This window comes from Muscardinus avellanarius (assembly GCF_963383645.1).
Source record: "Muscardinus avellanarius genome assembly, chromosome: 4".
NCBI lineage: Eukaryota > Metazoa > Chordata > Mammalia > Rodentia > Gliridae > Muscardinus > Muscardinus avellanarius.
Genome location: NC_137789.1, coordinates 44,823,899 through 44,842,657, shown reverse-complemented (window position 1 = coordinate 44,842,657; position 18,759 = coordinate 44,823,899). Strand labels below are relative to the sequence as shown.

Here is an 18,759-nt window from a genome sequence, read left to right as displayed (position 1 = left end):
CCTTGGGTCCATCCCCAATACCTCAAAAAAAAAAAAAAAAAAAAAGAATAAAAAGTAGCTTGGAGGTAGAATGCCCCTGGGTTTAATCATGGAAAAGGAAAAAAAAAAAAAAAAAAAAAACTCTCTCCTTTTGTATTTTTTTTTCCTGTGATTTAGAGTTTAAAGTATATAACCAGGTTTTGTATGCCAAATGCTTGAAAAATAAACTTGTGTTAATTTTTTTCTTTCCTCAGTATAGAAACTAACTATCCTGAAAATTTAGTTTTATCTTGTTCTTTCTTTCCCTTCCACTTTTTTTCATCCCCCTACCACATCCCCTTTCCCTTTCTCTCTCCTTTTGATCAAATAAAAGGCCTTGTGCATGCTAGACAAGCTCTTTACCACTGAGGTATACCCTCAGTCCTAGGTCTATTCTAGATCATTATGAATCCCAACTATACTCCTAGTCCTAGGTCTATTCTAGATCTATTAGGAATCCCAATTTTACTTTCCCCAAGGGACTTAACAGATTTCTAATTTTATTGCATTTTATGCATAATAATTTAAAGTTCTCCCTTTTCATATGCCTTTTTTTTTTTTTTTTTTTTTTTTTTTTGCGCATAGCTGAGGCTGGCTTTGAACCTGCACAATCCCCCTGTCTCAGCCTCCCAAATGCTGGGATTACCATCATGTGCACCCATGCCCAGCTTCATATGTGTCTTTTTCTTTTCTTTTTGTGGTGCTGGAGATTGAACCCAGGGCCATTCTACCTCTGAGCTACACACCCTAGCCTGATTTTTTTTCTTTATTTCTTTTTTCTTTTCTTTTTTTTTTTTTTTTTGGGCGGGTCTGGGGATGGAACCCAGGGGCATTAGACTTCCAAGCTACACCCCTGCCCTATTTTTTACTCTTTATTTTGAAACAGGGTCTCACTAAGTTGAGGAAGGCCTCACTAAGCAGCTGAGGCTGTCGGCCAACCATGATCCTCGGGTCTCAGCCTCCCGAATGCTGGAATTACAAGCGTGAGCAACCACGCCCAGGTTTTCTTAATTTTTGAAACAGGGTCTCACTAAGTTTCGGAGGGCCTCAGCAGGTAGGTGAGACTGTCTGCGAACCCAGATCCTGTCTCAGCTTCCCAAGTACTGGGATTACAAGCATATGCCACCATGCCCGTTTATATTTTAAACTTTTATTTACCCATTTCTTTGTTGTACTGAGGACTTAGCCCAGGGGCATTTACCACTAAGCTACACCGCCAGACCGATTTTGTTTTTTATTTGGAAACAGGATCTCACTGAGTTGTGGAGGGCACTATCAAGTTGCTGAGGTTGGCCATGATTCTGTGATCCTTCTGCCTCAGTTTCTCCAAGTACTGGGATTACATGCGTCACTGTGCCCTGCCAAATGTACCTTTTTTGGGTGTGTGTGTATGGCACTAGGAATTGAACTCGGGGGCAGACTAATTCTGAACTCATTCCCAGCCCTATTTAATTTTTATTTTGAAGTAGGGTTCTGCTAGGTTGATGAAAGTCTCACTATTTGCTGAGGCTGTCCTTGAACCTGTGATCCTCCTATTTCAGCCTCCCAAGCATGTGCCACTACATCTAACCAATTGTACCCTTGTTTTTTTTCATTTTATAATGGCAGTTGAACCCAGGGGCATTCTACCCCCAAACTATACCCCCATCCTTGTTTTATTTTTTATTTTGAAACAGGGTCTCAACAAGTTGTGGAGGGCATAAGTAGCTGAGGCTGGCCTTGAACCCCCTATCCTCCTGTCTCAGCCTCACAAGTACTGAGATTACAAACCCAACCTTGGTTCCAAATGTATTTTTTTTTTTTTTTTTTTTGTGCTACTGGGAGTGGAACCCAGGGGCTTTTCTACCTCGGGGCTATCCTCCCAGACCTATTTTATATTTTATTTGGAAATAGGGTCTCACTAAGTTCCTGAGAGCCTTACTAAGTAGCTGAGGCTGGCTTTGAACCTGAGTGATCCTCGTGTCTCCACCTCCCAAGTGCGGGAATTACAAGTTTTAAAGTATCTATTTGGGTAGCAACTATTTATTTATTTATTTATTTATTTATTTATTTATTTATTTATTTAGTACTGGGGATGAAACCCAGCAGTGTTGTACCCCTGAGCTACAACTCCAGCTCTATTTTTTAGTCTCTAGTTTTGAAACAGGATCTCACTGAGTTATGAAGGGCCTCCCTAAGTAGCTAAGGCTGCCTGTGTGTCATTCTCTGGTCTCTACCTCCCGAATGCTGGGATTATAAGCATGTACCACCATGCCCAGCCCTAGTTTTCATTCTTTATTTTGAGACAGTCTAAGTTTTGGAGGGCCTCACTAAGTATCTGAGGTTGTCTGGGAATCTGTGATCCTCCTGTCTCAGCCTCCCAAGTACTGGGATTAGAAGTGTATGCCACCATTCCTGGTGTATCTTTTCCTTCCTTCCTTCCTTCCTTCCTTCCTTCCTTCCTTCCTTCCTTCCTTTTCTCTTTCCTTCCTTTCTCTCTTTTCTTCTTTCTTTCTTTCCTTCCCTCCCTCTTTTCTTTTCTGTTCTTTTCTTTTCTTTCATCCTGGGGATTAAACCTAGGGGCATTCTACCTCCAAGCTATATCCCTAGCCCTATTTTATTTTTCATTTAAAAACTAGGTCTCATTAAGTTGTGAATGAAGATAAGATTTTTGTACTATCTTTCTTAAATTTTTGCCTTTCATATTATTTTAAAATGTTTAACAATATTCGTTCTTTGTTAATGTCTTATTTGTCAAACTTAATTTAAAGTAATGATTATGTCTACTGTTGGACTGCAAACTCTATGCCAGAGGTTGGCAATTTCTTTGTAAAGAGCCAGCTAAATATTTTAGGTTTTGTGGGCCACGTTTGGCTTGTTGGATATTCTTTTATTATTGTTGTTAGTTTAGTGAACCAACAACAGACTACAGGCAGCATTTGGCCTGTGGACCGTAATTTGCTAATCCCTGCTCTAAATGTTTAGCTTTTTTAATTATTATGGTTCCTCCGGTTTTGAGTTTTTCATTATCTTTTTCTTGTACTGTTAAAATATACTAAGCGGGAACTGGACTGTTGTTTATTTTACATTAATGGATAATGATATATAACTCTTACTTTACAGATAGGTTCATTATCTCTTCATTGTACCATAGATGAGAAGCGGTTAGCTGGCTATTGTCAAGCATGTGATGTTCTTGTACCTTCTGGTAGTACCTCACAACAGTTGACTCCATACAGTCACGTCCATATTTGTTTGCGATCTGGCAACTACCAGGTAAGCTGCATGAAGAGGATGCGGTAGTGTAGTAAAACAGTTTAGTCCTGGTACTACCATCTACCAGCTGTGTGATTTGGAGCAAGTCACTAAATTGTCTGATGGGGTGATAATACAAGGAAATAGTATCATCATGTTAGAAGTATTGGAATAGCCAGGTGTGGTGGTGCTTGCTTGTAATCCCAGTACTTGGGAGGCTGAAACAGGAGGATTGCAGGGTTAAGGACAGCCTCAGTAAGTACTGACTCTTACCAACCTACCGAGACCTTGTTTCAAAACAAAAAATAAAGGTTGAGCCGGGCGTGGTGGCACACGCTTGTAATTCCAGCATTTGGGAGGCTGAGACCGGAGGATCATGGACAGCCTCAGCTATGTAGTGAGGCCCTTTGCAACTTAGTGAGACCTGGTTTCAAAATAAAGAATAAAAAAAAAAAAAAATAGGGCAGGGGTTTTAGCTTGGAGGTCGAATGCCCCTGGGTTCCATCCCCAGACCCGCAAAAAAAAAAAAAAAAAAAAAAACACACACACAAAAAAACAAAGGCTGATGCAATGTAGCTTGAAGGTAGAATGTCCCTGGCTTGATCCAAAGGGGGGGGGGGGGACAGAAAGAAAGAAGCAGCAGTGTCTGTTGAATGGAGAAATCCATGTCTCATTTCCAAAAGGCCTGTTTTATAATGACATAGAAATTGGATGTGTACCTTTTCATATGAAACTTTTTATTTTTTGTACTGGGGATTGAACCCAGAGGAAATTTACCTCTGAGTAATTAATTAGAGGACCCCCCAGTCCTCTGATTTTTTTATTTTGAAACAAGGTCTCAATAAGTTGAGAATCTCACTACTTGTTGAGGCTGAGGTCCTTAAACCTGTGATCCTCCTGTCTCATTCTCCAAAGTATTGGGATTACAGGCCTGTGCTACCACACCTGTGTGTGTGTGTGTGTGTGTGTGTGTGTGTGCGCGCGCGCGCGTGCGCGTGCATGTGTCGTGCTGGGGATTGAAGCCCTTTTTTTTTTTTTTTTTTTGCGGGTCTGGGGATGGAACCCAGGGGCATTCTACCTCTGAGCAACACCCCTAGCTCATTTTTTATTCTTCATTTTGAAACAGGGTCTCACTGAGTTGCAAAGGGCCTCACTAAGTAGCTGAGGCTGGCTTCGAACCTGCGCAATTCTCCTGTCTTAGCCTCCCAAATGCTGGGATTACAAGCATGTGTCACCACGCCCGGTTCAAACCCCATACTTTATTTTATTTTTTGAAACAGGATCTTGCTAAGTTGCTGAGGCTGACTTCGAACCTGCTATCCTCCTTGCTCAAACTGTCCAGAACTAGGATTATAGGTGTGTACTACCATGCCTGACATTTAGTGTTCATTTTGAAAGTATCTCCTTGTTTTTTTTTTTTGTTCTTTGCACATCTGGGGATCTAACGCAGGGGCATTTTACCTCCAAGCTACACCCCCTGACCTGTTTTTTATTCTTTATTTTGAAACAAGGTCTCACTAAGTTGCGGAGGGCCTCACTAAGTAGCTGAGGTTGTCTGCGAACCGCGATCCTCTGGTCTCAGCCTCCCAAATGCTGGGATTACAAGCATGCGGCCACCACGCCCGGCTGAAAGTATCTCCTTGTAGCATAGCATAGGATATGCTACAAGCTTTCTCTCCCTCTCTCTCTCTCATTTTTTTTTTTATTTTTTTTTTATTTTGGAACAGGGTCTAACTAAATTGTAGAGGGCCTAAATATCTGAGGCTGGCCGTGAACCTGTGATCCTTCTGTCTCAGCCTCCCAAGGGCTGGGATTAAAAGTATATGACACATGCCTGGCTCACTTGCTCCTTCCTTCCTTCCTTTCTTCTTTTTTCCTCGTACTGGGGATGGAACCCAGGGGCATTCTGCCTCAGAGCTACACCCCCATCACCCTATTTTATTTTATTTTGAAACAGGGACTCACTGAGTTGCGGAGGGCTTTGATAAGTTCTGAGGCTTGCCTTGAACTGCATGGTGTGTGCCACCATGCCTGCTGTAGCGCAGGTTTAATTGCCATTACAGATATTAAGACAAAGGAAAGAATGAACAAAGTGGTTTTGCTAGGTTAGAATGGTCTGTAGTGTACTTTTCCACCAAGCCTGGTCATCATTTTAGGGGTTTAGTGTTTTGAAATATCTCTTGCTCCCTGATAAGGATAAACAGGTGTTTATCCTTATCTTTGTAATAAAGATCAGTGGGAATTAGAGTTTATATGTTTAAAATCTTCATATTGGAAGCTGGACGTGGTGGCGCATGATTGTAATCCCAGCACTTGGGAGGCCGAGACAGGAGGATCGCACAGGTTCAAGTCCAGCATCTGCTACTTAGGCTCTCAGCAACTTATTGAGACCCTGTTTTCAACTAAAATATAAAATAGGTCTAGGAGTGTAGCTCAGGGGTAGAAAGTTCCTGGGTTCCATCCCCAGTACCAAAAAAAAAAAAAAAACAACTATTGGAGCCAGGTGTGGTATATGCCTATGATCTCAATACTTGGGAGGCTGAGATGGGAGGGTCACAGGTTTGAGGCAATCAGCAAGTAGTGTGTGGTGGCACACACTTATAATCCCAGTATTTGGGAGGATGAGACAGGATTGCAGGTTTTCAGCTAGCCTCAGCAATTTAGGCTTACAGCATCTATCTTAGATTTTTTTTTTTTTTGGGGGGGGGGGTCTGGGGTTGAAACCCAGAGGCATTTGACCTATGAGCTACACCCCTGCACATTTTTTTATTCTTTAATTTGAAACAGGGTCTCACTGAATTGCAGAGGGCCTCACTAAGTAGCTGAGGCTGCCTACGAACCACAGTCCTCTGGTCTCAGCCTCACAAATCCTGGGATCACAATCATGTGCCACTATACCCGGTTTAGACTTTGTTTTCATATAAAAATAAAATTGGGCTGGGGAGTATAGATCAGCAGCAGAATCCTGCAAAGCATAGTGGTACGTGCTTGTAATCCCAGTACTTGGGAGGCTGAGATAGAATCGCAGGTTCAAAGGCAGCCTCAGCAATTTAGGCCCTGTTTTAAAATAAGCAATGCAATTCTTTATTTTGAAACAGGGTCTCACTGAGTTGCAGAGGGCCTCATTAAGTAGCTGAGGCTGTCTGCGAACCATGATCCTCCTGTCTCAGCCTTCTGAACTTGAAATACTTTTTATTTTTATTTGCGGGTCTGGGGATGAAACCCAGTGGCATTTGACCTCCGGGCTGCACCCCCTGCCCTATGTTTTATTCTTTTATTTTATTTTATTTTTTTGCAGGTCTGGGGATGGAACCCAGGGACATTTGACCTCTGGGCTATACCCCCTGCCCTATTTTTTATTCTTTATTTTGAAACCGGGTCTCACTGAGTTGTGGAGGGCCTCACTAAGTAGCTGTGGCTGTCCGTGAACCGCGATCCTCTGGTCTCAGCCTCCTGAATGCTGGGATTACAAGCGTGCGCCACCACGCCCGGCTTATTCTTTATTTTGAAACAGGGTCTCAATAAGTTGCAGAGGGCCTCACTAAGTAGTAGCTGAGGCTGTTCGCGAACCCTGATCCTCCAGTCTCAGCCTCCTGAATGCTGGGATTAAAAGTGTGCGCCACCATGCCCAGCTTTGAAATAATTTTTAAAGAAACTGCCATGATTTTCTAAAAGGATATAATTTTGTGTATATCTTCTAGGAGGTTATACAGATTTTCATCGAAGATAACTTAACCTTCAGTTTACCTGTCCAGTTCCGGCAGTCAGTGCTGAGAGAACTTTTTCAGAAAGCTCAGCAGCGGTGAGTTGAAAGATTATTTTAGGTTTTTTTTTTTTGTTGTGGTTGTTGTTAAATAAAGTTTTATTGGTGCATTGTAGTCATACATCTTAATGAGATAAAAACCTTGTGGAGATATACACACACACATCACCCAATCAGCCCCTACCTGATCCCTAACCCTTCCCTCCCCCTCCCTTTTTCCCATGCTTGGTTTCCTGATTAACTTTGATATGTTTTTTTTTTTTCCTTTCGTATATGGTCAAGTTACTTTTGGCCAGGTTTCCAAGAACATTTGGTAAAGGAAATAATTATCTTTTCACTAAATATTGTTGAAAAATAATAACTACATGAAAAAGAATAAAATTGGGCCCTTACCTAACACCATATACAAATATTAATTCAAAATAGATAAATGACCTAAATGTAAATCTTAAGACTATAAACTTATAGAAGAAAACCAGGATCATAAAACTTCACAACATTGAAATCGGCAGCCATTTTTTGGATATGATTCCAAAGGCACAGGCAACAAAAGAATAAACAAACTTTATAAAAAATAGAAAAATATTGTTCATCCAAAGACAATGTAAGCAGAATTAAAAGTTACTGATAGAATGGGTTAAAATATTTCCAAATGCTCTATCTGAAGGTATATTAATATTCCAAATAGAAATCCTAAAAATTAGCAACAATAAAAGCAAACAATACAATTTAGAAATAGGTAAAAGACTAAAATAGATAATGAATTTCCAAAGATTTTTATATGACCAATAAACACATGATTGATCATTATCATACTATAACTAATCATTAAGGAAATGCAAATAAAAACTATAGTGAAATACTACTTCACATTTGTTAGGATGGCTACTTAACATGAATTACCTTGCTCCAGCCCTTTACCTTGAGTTTGTTACTCTCTTGTAAAGTGTGTTTCTTGTAAGCAGCAGATGGATGGATTCTGGTTTTTAATCCATTTTGCCACTCTGTCTTTTTAATGGGGAATTGAGGCCATTTACATTCAGTGTGATTATTGAGAGATAACTTTTAATTCCTAACATGTTAAGATTTTATTCTGTTTGAAATACTGTTTATTCTTTGCTTAGTTGTCTGCTGGATGGAAAATCTTGTTTCTCTAGTTCTGGTATGCATTACCTATTTCTTCTTTGTAGTTAATCTCCTTGAGTATTTTCTCTAGCGCTGGTTTTTATAGACATAAATTCCTTCAGTTTCTGTTTGTCATGGAAGCTTCTTATTTCCCCATCTAATTTGATAGTTTTGCTGGGTAGGAAATTTTTGGCTGGAAGTTGTTTTCTTTCAGAGTTTGGAATATGTTACTCCAGGCTCTTCTGGCTCTCATGACTTGTTTTGGGAAGTCTGGAGTGATTCTAATTGGTTTGCCTCTGAATGTCACTTGGCGTTTTGTTTTTGTTGCCTTTAAGATTCTCTGCTTGGCTTCTACATTGGTCATTTTGACAATTATGTGGCGTGGGGAATCTTTTCTCTGATCCTGTCTAAAGGGAGTTCTATAAGTTTCCTGGACCTGTGTATTGACCTCTTGCTCTATGTTTGGAAAATTTTCTGCTATTATTTCTTTGAAGAGATTATTGATCCCTTTGTTTTCACCTCCTTTTCACTCCTCTATTCCGATTATTCTTAGGTTAGCTCTCTTAAAATGGGCCCATATTTCTTCAATGTCAAATTCCTGCTGTCTGATTTTTTTTTTCTACGTTATAAATTATGTATTCGTTTTTGGAGTGATCATCTTCTAGGAGCGAAATTCTATTCTCCATGTGGTCTAATCAATTGTCTATAGTTTGAATTGATGCCTTTACTTGGGTGATTGCATCCTTTATTTCTTTTAGACTCTCTCTAAATTCTTTTAGAAAGACCTGTATTTCTGTGTTATCAGGTTCTGATATGGGGTTGTGGGTGTTCATTGCTCTATTCTTGTTCTTTTTTCCCATGATTTCAGAAGTTTGTACTTTCTCTGGGTTCCTCCCCAGGTCACCACAACTTCACTCAGGGTGCTCTGGATCTCAAGTTTGTTGTAATCTCAGCCGCCACTACTCATTTACTGGGTTGTATCGTAAAGTTTCAGACCTAGGTCGTTAATCGAGGCTGCGCGAGACCGTGGGGGTGCTGGGCTGGGCTTTTTCCCACGGGGAGCTGCGACTAGGGTGTGGTATCTTTGCCCCCACTACTCCTTCACTGGGTTGGACTGCTAAATCTCAGACTCAGGGAGATTATCAAGGTTGTGCAAGTTCCTGGGGGGTGCAGTGCTTGGATTTCTTCTGTAGGGGCCGCAATTTCACTTACAGTTATTGTGTGCACTTATCTGGAGCTGTTGCGGGCATGTTGAACTCACTGCCACTGCTGGGAATATGGTGCCGCTGCCACGCTCTCGGCCGGTGTATTTCTTTTCTGGTTTTGAGCTCCATTCTGAGTCACTGGAAGGTGTGATGAGCTTGGCCACTGGGATTTTTAAACGTTCTTTGTGCTGCAAGAACTGCTGAATTACACCTGAATGATCCGCAGCTGCTCACTTCAGAGCCTTGTTTACCTTTCCTCTGTGGAGCCTGGTGCTGTGAGGCATGATGGCGCCGGTGCGGCTCCACAATGCGGGCTGGTTTCTTTTCTGGTCTCTGGTTGTTCTTCTAGTCTTCTTTTTCTCTGTCCCTTGTGTTTACATTTTTTATTTCTCTGCTGATAGTGTTTTCTGGCTATGAAAAGCGCTGATTTTGTGGCAATAGAGATTGAGTGTTAGCAGGACTCGTACATGCTGCTTTTCTCGGTCACCATCTTCCTGGAAGTTATTTTAGGTTTTAGGTTTTTGAAGAACAAGTAGAAAAAGTACTTTATGGTTTACCAAAAATATCTCCAAATTAAATACAAATCTGTGACATTAAGGAAAGAAAACTGAGAACTCATTTTTTCTGTAAGCTCCAAAGAATATTAGTACTATGAGGGCTTTTCTAGTTTTATGAGAATTTGTACTACTGATTATTTATTTCTTTATTTATTTTTTGGTGGTACTGGGGATGGAACCCTTCTATCTCCTGGCTATACTCCCAGACTATTTTACATTTTTAATTTGGAAACAGGGTCTCTTAAACCAGCGAGGCTGGCTTTGAACCTGCTTGATCCTCCTATCTCCACCTCCCAAGTGCAGGGATTATGGGGATTATAAGTGTGCACCACCAAGCCTGGCGTTGTACTATTGGTTTTTATATATTCTTGGTTTGTTGTTGTTGTTGTTTTGCGGGTCTGGGGATGGAACCCAGGGGCATTCGACCTCCGAGCTACAGCCCCTGCCCTATTTTTTATTCTTTAGTTTGAAACTGGGTCTCACTGAATTGCACAGGGCCTCACTAAGTAGCTGAGGCTGTCCGCGAACCGTGACCCTCAGGTCTCAGCCTCCCGAATGCTGGGATTACAGCGTGAGCCACCATGCCCGGCTTATATTCTTGTTTTAGAGATAAACAGATCTTTGGGGAGATGGTTGAGTTACAGTGGCATTTCACTGTGATCCCTATCAAGCTCTAGCTAGCTTTTTTTTTTTTTTTAACCTAATGATGGTCTGTCTCTTTAGTTTACTGTCCTGTGAAATATCACTTCAAGTGTCCCAGAAGTTGTGTGTTTATGATGAGTCAGAGTCCTTTTTGCTCAATGTGACGGTTGTCCCCCTTTTGGTTTTGGTGTCTGTACTCAGTTCAAAGTATCCAATGCTGTAATCTGTTCCATAGATGCTATCCTAACTGTTGATTATATTACTATTTTTTTGGTTATCTTGCTTGAAGATTGATTCATATTTTCCAATTTGATAGAAATAAAGTTTTTTCTGCTTATACACAAATCTGTTACATTATTTTCATTTTAATAAAAGAAATTAACAATCTAGGGGAGACATTGATTATAGTCTGTTTTAGAAGTTCTTGGGGTTGTACTTGGGAGGCATACAGGAGGATTACAAGTTTGTGGCTCGCCTCAGTTCCTTAGGCCCTCTGCAAATTTAGGGAGACCCTGTATCAAAATAAAGAATAAAAAAGAAGGCTGGGGTTGTAGCTTGGAGGTAGAATGCCCCTGGGTTCAATCTCCAGTTTCATACACACATGAAAAGTTCTTGGAGAAAGTAATACATAGGGAAATTCCATTCTGTTATCTAATCTGAAACTAAATTATCCCTTGATAAACTCAGAATCTCTTCTGCCTTTTTTAATTTTCCTGGAATATGAAATTTACTAGAATGTTTGAATATTCAAAAATTTTAATTTCTGAGTAATAAATAGCTTGGGCTAGGGATGTAGCTCAATTTCCTAACAATAGAATCTGTGTTTCAATTGGATCTCTATCATCTCCCTAGCAGTCTTGGTGTAATACACATAAGAGAAGAAATGGTTTTTGTGAATTTGTTCATTTATATTTATTTTCGTGGTACTGGGGCTTGAACCCGGGGGCAGTCTACATCTTAGCTACATCCCCCACCTTATTTTATTTTTATTTTGAAACATAGTCTCACTAGGTTACTGAGAGTCTTCCTACTTGATTATATTGTCCTCTAACCTGTGATCCTCCAGTCTCAGCCTCCCAAGTACAGGAATTACAAGTCTGCGCCACCATGCTCTGCTTATTCTTGTGAATTTTGCTTTATGTACTCTACCTTTCTTTTACAATAAAGACATTGGTGGATGTCCTCTTGTGTTCTACAGAAATGAAGCTCTAGATGAAATTTGTTTTAAAGTCTGTGCCTGCAACACGGTCCGTGATATACTAGAAGGTAGAACAATTAGTGTTCAATTTAACCAGCTCTTTCTTGGACCTAACAAAGAAAAAATAGACTTTCTTCTTGAGGTAAGGCATTTTTTTCCCCCTTTCTTGTGTTAAATTCCCAAATGCCCTATTTTCTGCTTTTATCTGACTTCTTTTTCTGCGCCTGGCAGTTGACACTATTGACACCATTTTTCTGCCTCCTCTTCACTGTATGTCTTTTCTAGTTCTTCCGCATTCTATATTGGTTCTCCTTAGCTCTTCACTGACTTCTCTTTTGCCCTCTCTGTAGTGCTTGTGTTTACAGAATTTTTTTCCTTGACTCACTCATCTTCTGGTTCCATTTAAAAATTTTTATCCAGCCAGGCGTGGTGGCACATGCTTGTAATCCCAGCATTCGGGAGGCTGAGACAGGAGGATCGTGGTTCACAGACAGTCTCAGCTACTTAGTGAGGCCCTCTGCAACTCAGTGAGACCCTGTTTCAAAATAAAGAATAAAAAATAGGATTGGGAGCGTAGCTTGGGGGTAAAATGCCTCTGGGTTCCATCTCCAGTACCACAGGAAAAAAATTGTTTTTTTTTCATCCAAAGCCTCATTGACCTGCTCACTAGAAACTCTAATCTCAGCCAGGCATGGTGGCACATGCTTGTAATCCCAGCATTTGGGAGGTTGAGACAGGAGGATCTCCATTCTCAGGCAGGCTCAGCTACTACTTAGAGAAGCATAGGGCTCGGGGTGTGGTTTGGAGATAGACTGCCTCCGGGCTTCATCCCCAGTACCACACACACAAAAAAAACCCTCTAATCTTATGCCTCTTGTCTCTCAGGTGAGCTGCAGAATCTGTGTTTCTATTAGATCTCTAATTTCTACCTAACAGTTTTGGTGTTAACATACACCTAGAAAATAAATGCAATAATAACAGTCTTATCTCTTGTCTTAAAATACTTAACCAACCTGTGATTAATATATGCTTGAAGCAAGAACATTTAATTGTTTTTAACTCTAAACTTTTCTTTGCGGCACTAGGGAAGGAGCCCAGGATCATTCCACCTCTGAGCTATACCCCCAGCCTTAGCCTTTATTTTTTATTTTGAAACAAGGTCTCACTAAGTAGCTGATACTGTCCGTGAACTGCGATCCTCTCCAATGCTGGGATTAGAAGTGTGGGCCGCCACATCAGGCTCTGATTTACCTTTTTTAAAGTACCTGTATTCCTCCCTTGAATGCATATTCCCACTTTTCCTAAATAAAACCTCTTTGTCTCTGGAAAATAAAGTACATATATTCAAATGAAAATTACTCACATTCCCAGGTATGTTCAAGATCAATAAATTTAGAAAAAGCTTCAGATTCTTTGAAAGGAAACATGGCTGCTTTTCTAAAGTAAGTACCTCTTTTCTTTTTTTTTTAATCTTTGAACTTAGTCCTGTGAGAATAGTATCTTTTATTATCTTTTTGTATTTGCCCTACATATGTAATAACCAGGCAGTAACTTATATTTGTAAAATGAGTTAAGATTAAATTCAAATTTGTGTAGCCACATGAAACTTTAGGATTATATAGTTTTTTATATATTGTAGCATTGATGTTATAATATTAAATAATGACCAAAGAGAAATTTTGAAAGATATTTAAAAACATTGCTTTATAATTTATGAAGTGGTGGCTTTAAAAATGGCTTATTAATAAAAATTGATTGATATTCTTGTTTTTCCCAAACTAAATTATCCACTTTTTGTTTCATAATATTTCCTACTGATCTAGGAATGTGTGTCTGGGTTTGGAAGATCTGCAGTATGTTTTCATGATTTCTTCACATGAGCTTTTCATTACATTGTTGAAAGATGAAGAACGAAAGCTACTTGTTGATCAGATGAGGAAGAGATCCCCTAGAGTAAATCTGTGCATTAAACCTGTAACTTCATTTTATGATATCCCAGGTTAGCTCTTTGTCTGCCAGTTAGACTGGGCACATTTTGCCACTCTATTCAAATTAACATGGAAAAATATGTAGGGATTCCCTCTTACTATTTTAGTTTATACATGTGTTGGTAATTAATAGAACTTTACATACCTGCTATTGTTAGATTTCTGTATTAGCAGTTAAGTGCTGGGACTCTGCAGAGGCTGTTGTTAATAAAGATTTAGGCATAAAAAATTTTAGCTGGGGAAATAGACCAAGATAACACTACTCCTACTATGTTCTCAGATTAAAAAAGGGGAGGAGGGGAGTGATAACGGATATTTGGCCCCCCAAAGGCATAGACTTTGATGTATTTCAGTCTGTATCTGTGCCACTATCTTTTGGCTAAACATTGAGCTTTGGCAACATTACCATTTTCCAGATTTATTTGATATTTTCTCTAATTTTTGGCCTTGTTCATCAGAAGTAGAAAATAGAAAATGCAGTGCTGTTTATTTACTTCTTTTTTGGCACTGGGGATTGAACCGAGGGGCATTCTACCTCACCTCTCTGAGCTATGCCCCCATCTCATTTTTTATTTTGGAATAGCCTTGCTTAGTTGCTGAGAGTCGTAGTGGATTTCTGAGATTGGCCTCAAACTTCTATTTTTCCTGTCTCAGCTACCCAAGCACTAAGATTACTACCATGTCCTGCTCAGTTTAGCAAGAACAAAATTTTAGCTGCTTTGACTCAACCTCACTAGATTTTAACTGGTTGAATGTAGAGTTTTAAAGGAAAAGAATAACATTAACACATAGAAAATGTCAGAAATGCTTTTTTTTTGATGGTACTAGGGATTGAGTCCAGGGGTAGTCTACCTTTGAGCTACACCCCCAGTTTTTTTTATTTTTTGTTTTGAAACAAGGTCTTTCTAGTTGATAAGAGTCTTACTACTTACTGAGGCTGTCTTCAAACCCTTGATCCTCCCATCTCAGCCTGTTAAGTATTGGGATTACAAGCATGTGCCACCACACCCAGCAGAAATGTGTTATTAAAACAATCTGATAGCTGAGCTTAATGAGGGATTTTGATGATCAGTTTTGGTTTTCTAAAAAGAGAATGCCTCCTTCTTTTCCTCTCCCGCCAAAATATACTTTTTTTGTTGTTCTGGAAAGTGAACCCAGTGAAATGCTCCCCTTTAGCTATATCCTAGCCCTTTTAATTTTTTGTTTATTTATTTATTTTTTTGGTGGTACTGGGGTTCCTGGAAGCCCTTCTACCTCCGAGCTATACTCCCAGACCTGTTTTATATTTTTGAAACAGGGTCTCTTAAACCAGGGTGGCTGGCTACGAACCTGCGCGATCCTTCTGTCTCAGCCTCCCAAGCGCAGGGATTACAAGCATGCACCACCACGCCTGACTTACCCCTTTTTATTTTTTACTTTTTATTTTGAAACAGAAGAGTCTTGCTAAGTTGCTTAGACTGGCCTTGAACCTGTGATCCTCCTGTCTTAGCCTCCAAAGTAATGGGATTACAGGTATGTGCCATTTTACTGGCTAAACACACACATCTTTATTGTTTATTACTAAAATTTTATTATTATCATCATCATCATCATCATTACTACTACTACTATTATTGTGTGTGTGTGACGCTGTGTAGCCTCCTACACTCCTAACCCCCCCCCCTTTTTTTTGCGGGTCTGGGGATGGAACCCAGGGGCATTTGACCTCTGAGCCACACCCCCTGCCCTATTTTTGTTCTTTATTTTGAAACAGGTTCTCACTAAGTTGCGGAGGGCCTTACTAAGTAGCTGAGGCTGTCCGTGAACTGCAATCCTCCGGTCTCAGCCTCCCAAATGCTGGGATTACAAGTGTGTGCTCTTTTTTAGTTTTTATTTTGTGGTACTGTTTATTGAGCTCGGGGGCATTCTACCTCTGAACTATATCCCCAGTGCTATTTTATCTTTATTTTGGAAACAGGGTCTCACTAAGTTACGGAGGGCCTCACTAAGTAGTTGAGCCTGGCAGCAAACCTGTGATCATCCTATCTCAGCCTCCGTAGTACTGGGATTACAAGCATGTACTATATCATGCCTGGCTCTTGGTTTTTATTTTGAAACAGTGTCTCAATAAATTGTTGTAGGTAGCCTCCAATTTGCAATCCTCCTGTCTCAGCTTCCCAAGTACTGAGATTACAATCATGTATCATCATGCCTGGCAAAATTTACATTTTATACCTGCTTTCATTAACCCATTTTGTCAAAAAGTAGGAATCTGTATATGAGTTAATTTTTTCCATATATGCTAAATATTCTTTTGATGAGCCAATTACTGATATTTACTTCTGTTTTACTTTACTTTTTTTTTTTTGAAGATTTAAAGTTTATTAGAAAGATAGAAATACAGAAAATAGAAATACAGCCCCATGCCAAAATGGCATGGGGGGGGTGACTTGAAATGAATACACCACTACTTTTGTTTTACTTTTCAAATTCACTCATTTAGTAATAATGCAGATATAATTTAAATCCTGATAGGTTTTCTGTGAGGAGGAAGTTAATACATAATTCACATTATATTGAAAGAGTCAGTTCTCAGTATGATAGGTGCTTTCAGCTTACATTATTTAAAAACAGTTTCCCCCAGTTGTTCTTATAGGCTTACATATATCTTTGAATTATATCATTAGGAAATAAAATTGTCTTCCCTTCCTAGCCTCAGCAAGTGTAAACATTGGCCAGTTGGAACATCAGCTTATATTGTCAGTGGATCCTTGGAGGATTCGACAGATTTTAATTGAATTACATGGTATGACTTCAGAGCGCCAGTTTTGGACAGTATCTAATAAGGTAAGAATCCCTCTGTTAGGAACAGATACGAATTGAATTACCTTTGTTTCCTCTCCCTTCTTACCTCCCTTTTCCCCTCTTTCTTTTTTTTTTAATTTTTATTTGTAGTACTGGGTATTTAGCCCAGGGGCATTGTACCTCTGACATGAACCCCCAGCCCTATTAAATTTTTGGTTTTGAAACAGGGTTTCACTAAGTTGCTGAGAGTTGAACTAAGTGGCTGAGGCTGTCCTCGAACCTGCAGTTCCTTTCTCAGCTTCCAAAGTATTTGGATTACAGGCATGTGCCACCATGCCTGGCTTACCGTTTTGTCTAAAGCAATTTGCTAAAAGAGCTTTTACCTATCCTTTTTTTTTTTTTAGAGGGGATACGGGGATGGAACCCAGAGGCATTCTACCCCTGAGCTACACCTCCAGCCCTATTTTTTATTCTTTATTTTGAAACAGGGTTTCACTGAGTTGCAAAGGGCCTCACTAAGTACCTGAGGCTGTCTTCGAACTGCGATTCTCATGTCTCAGCCTTCCAAATGCTGAGATTACAAGCGTACACCACCATGCCTGGCTTTACCTATCCTTTTATTTATTTTCTTTGGTACTAGGGATTGAACCCAGGGACATTCCCCCTCTTAGCTACACCACAACCCTTTTTATTTTGTATTTTGAAACAAGGTCTTGCTAAGTTCACGAGTCTGTCCTCAACCTTTGATTTTCCTGTCTTGGCCTCTCAAGTACTAGAATTATAGGGAGACAGGCTTTCCCTTTGTTAATTTCAGAACCCTTACACAACCATAATTTTAACATACATTGACAGAAATAGAAAGTATATGAGAAATAGAAAATACTCTCTAGTTAGTAACATCTAAAAATGAGAATATATTCATTGTCAAAGTACCTATATGCAGGCTGGGTGTGGTGGTGCACACTTGTAATCCCCGCGCTTGGGAGGCGGAGACAGGAGGATCGCGCAGGTTCAAAGCCAGCCACGCTGGCTTAAGAGACCCTGTTTCCAAAAAAAAAATAGGTCTGGGAGTGTAGCCTGAAGGGCTTCCAGGAACCCCAGTACCATCAAAACAAAAAACAAACAAACAACAACAACAAAAAAAACATATGCATTTAAAATATATCTGTAAATATATATGTAGTATATGTTGTTTATATAATCTTGAGCTTATATTTACTGTGTACAGACCCCCTTTCTCCAGTGCCAGCAATGAAATCCAGGGTGTTCTTTAATTGAGCTACCCCCAGCCCTTTTTAATCTTGTTTTTGCTTTTTAATACAGTCTTGAATCTCAAGCCTATACCTTGGAACCGATTTATTAAAATTTTTTCATAGAGCACTGTGACTATCAATGTTCTTTAAGAAACTTGTACCTAGTTGGGTGTGTTGGCGCACCCTTGTAATCCCAATACCTGGTTGGGAGGCTGAAACAGGAGCATCACAGGTTCATGGCCAGCCTCAGCTACTTAGTGAGGCCCTCAGCAATTTAGTTACCTTGTTTCAAAATAAAGTATAAAAAATAGGGGTGTGGGTGTAACTTGGAGGTAGAATGCCCCTGGGTTCAATCCCCATTATCCCAGTCACGCGCGCGCGCACACACACACACACACACACACACACACACACTAAAAATTAGGGTTGGGATATAGCCTGGAGATAGAATGCCCTTGGGTTTAATCCCCAGTACCAAAAAACCCAAAAACTTCTACCTAATTTATTTACCTATTTCTGAGGTTGTTATTTAAAAGTTATTTGTAAGAAGCTGGGCGTGGTGGCGCACACTTGTAATCCCAGCATGTGGGAAGCTGAGACAGGTGGATCCAGGTTCGTGGACAGCCTCTGCTACTTAGTGAAGACATTTATAACTCAGTGAGACTCTGTTTCAAAAATAAAGAATAAAAAAATAGGGCTGGGGGTGTAGCTTGAAGGTAGAATAGGGTTCCATCGCTAGTACTGCAAAAAAAAAAAAAAAAAAAAAGTTATATGAAGCTGAGCATGGTGGCTCACACTTATAATCCCAGCATTTGGGAGGCTGAGACAGGAGGATGATGATTCAAGGACAGCTTCAACTACTTAGTGAGGTCCTTAGTAACTCAGTGAGACTGTTTCAAAAATAAAGAATAAAAAATCAGGCTTGGAGTGTAGTTCTGAGGTAGAATGCCCCGGGGTTCCATCACCAGCACAACAACAACAAAAAAAAAAAA

The 18,759-nt window shown here is 39.9% G+C and overlaps 1 protein-coding gene across 1 annotated transcript in view; it reads left to right on the top strand.

Moving 5' to 3' along the window:
• The window catches only part of INTS8 (integrator complex subunit 8), a gene marked incomplete at both ends in the record, with an annotated part of 62,764 nt that overhangs the window by 20,954 nt on the left and 23,051 nt on the right, over nt 1-18,759 (top strand). The window contains 6 exons of the mRNA XM_080695275.1: nt 3,121-3,273; nt 6,954-7,054; nt 11,743-11,884; nt 13,114-13,184; nt 13,566-13,741; nt 16,423-16,556. Coding sequence (XP_080551401.1) covers nt 3,121-3,273; nt 6,954-7,054; nt 11,743-11,884; nt 13,114-13,184; nt 13,566-13,741; nt 16,423-16,556 — 777 coding nt within the window. The remainder of the gene's footprint in view (nt 1-3,120; nt 3,274-6,953; nt 7,055-11,742; nt 11,885-13,113; nt 13,185-13,565; nt 13,742-16,422; nt 16,557-18,759) is intronic.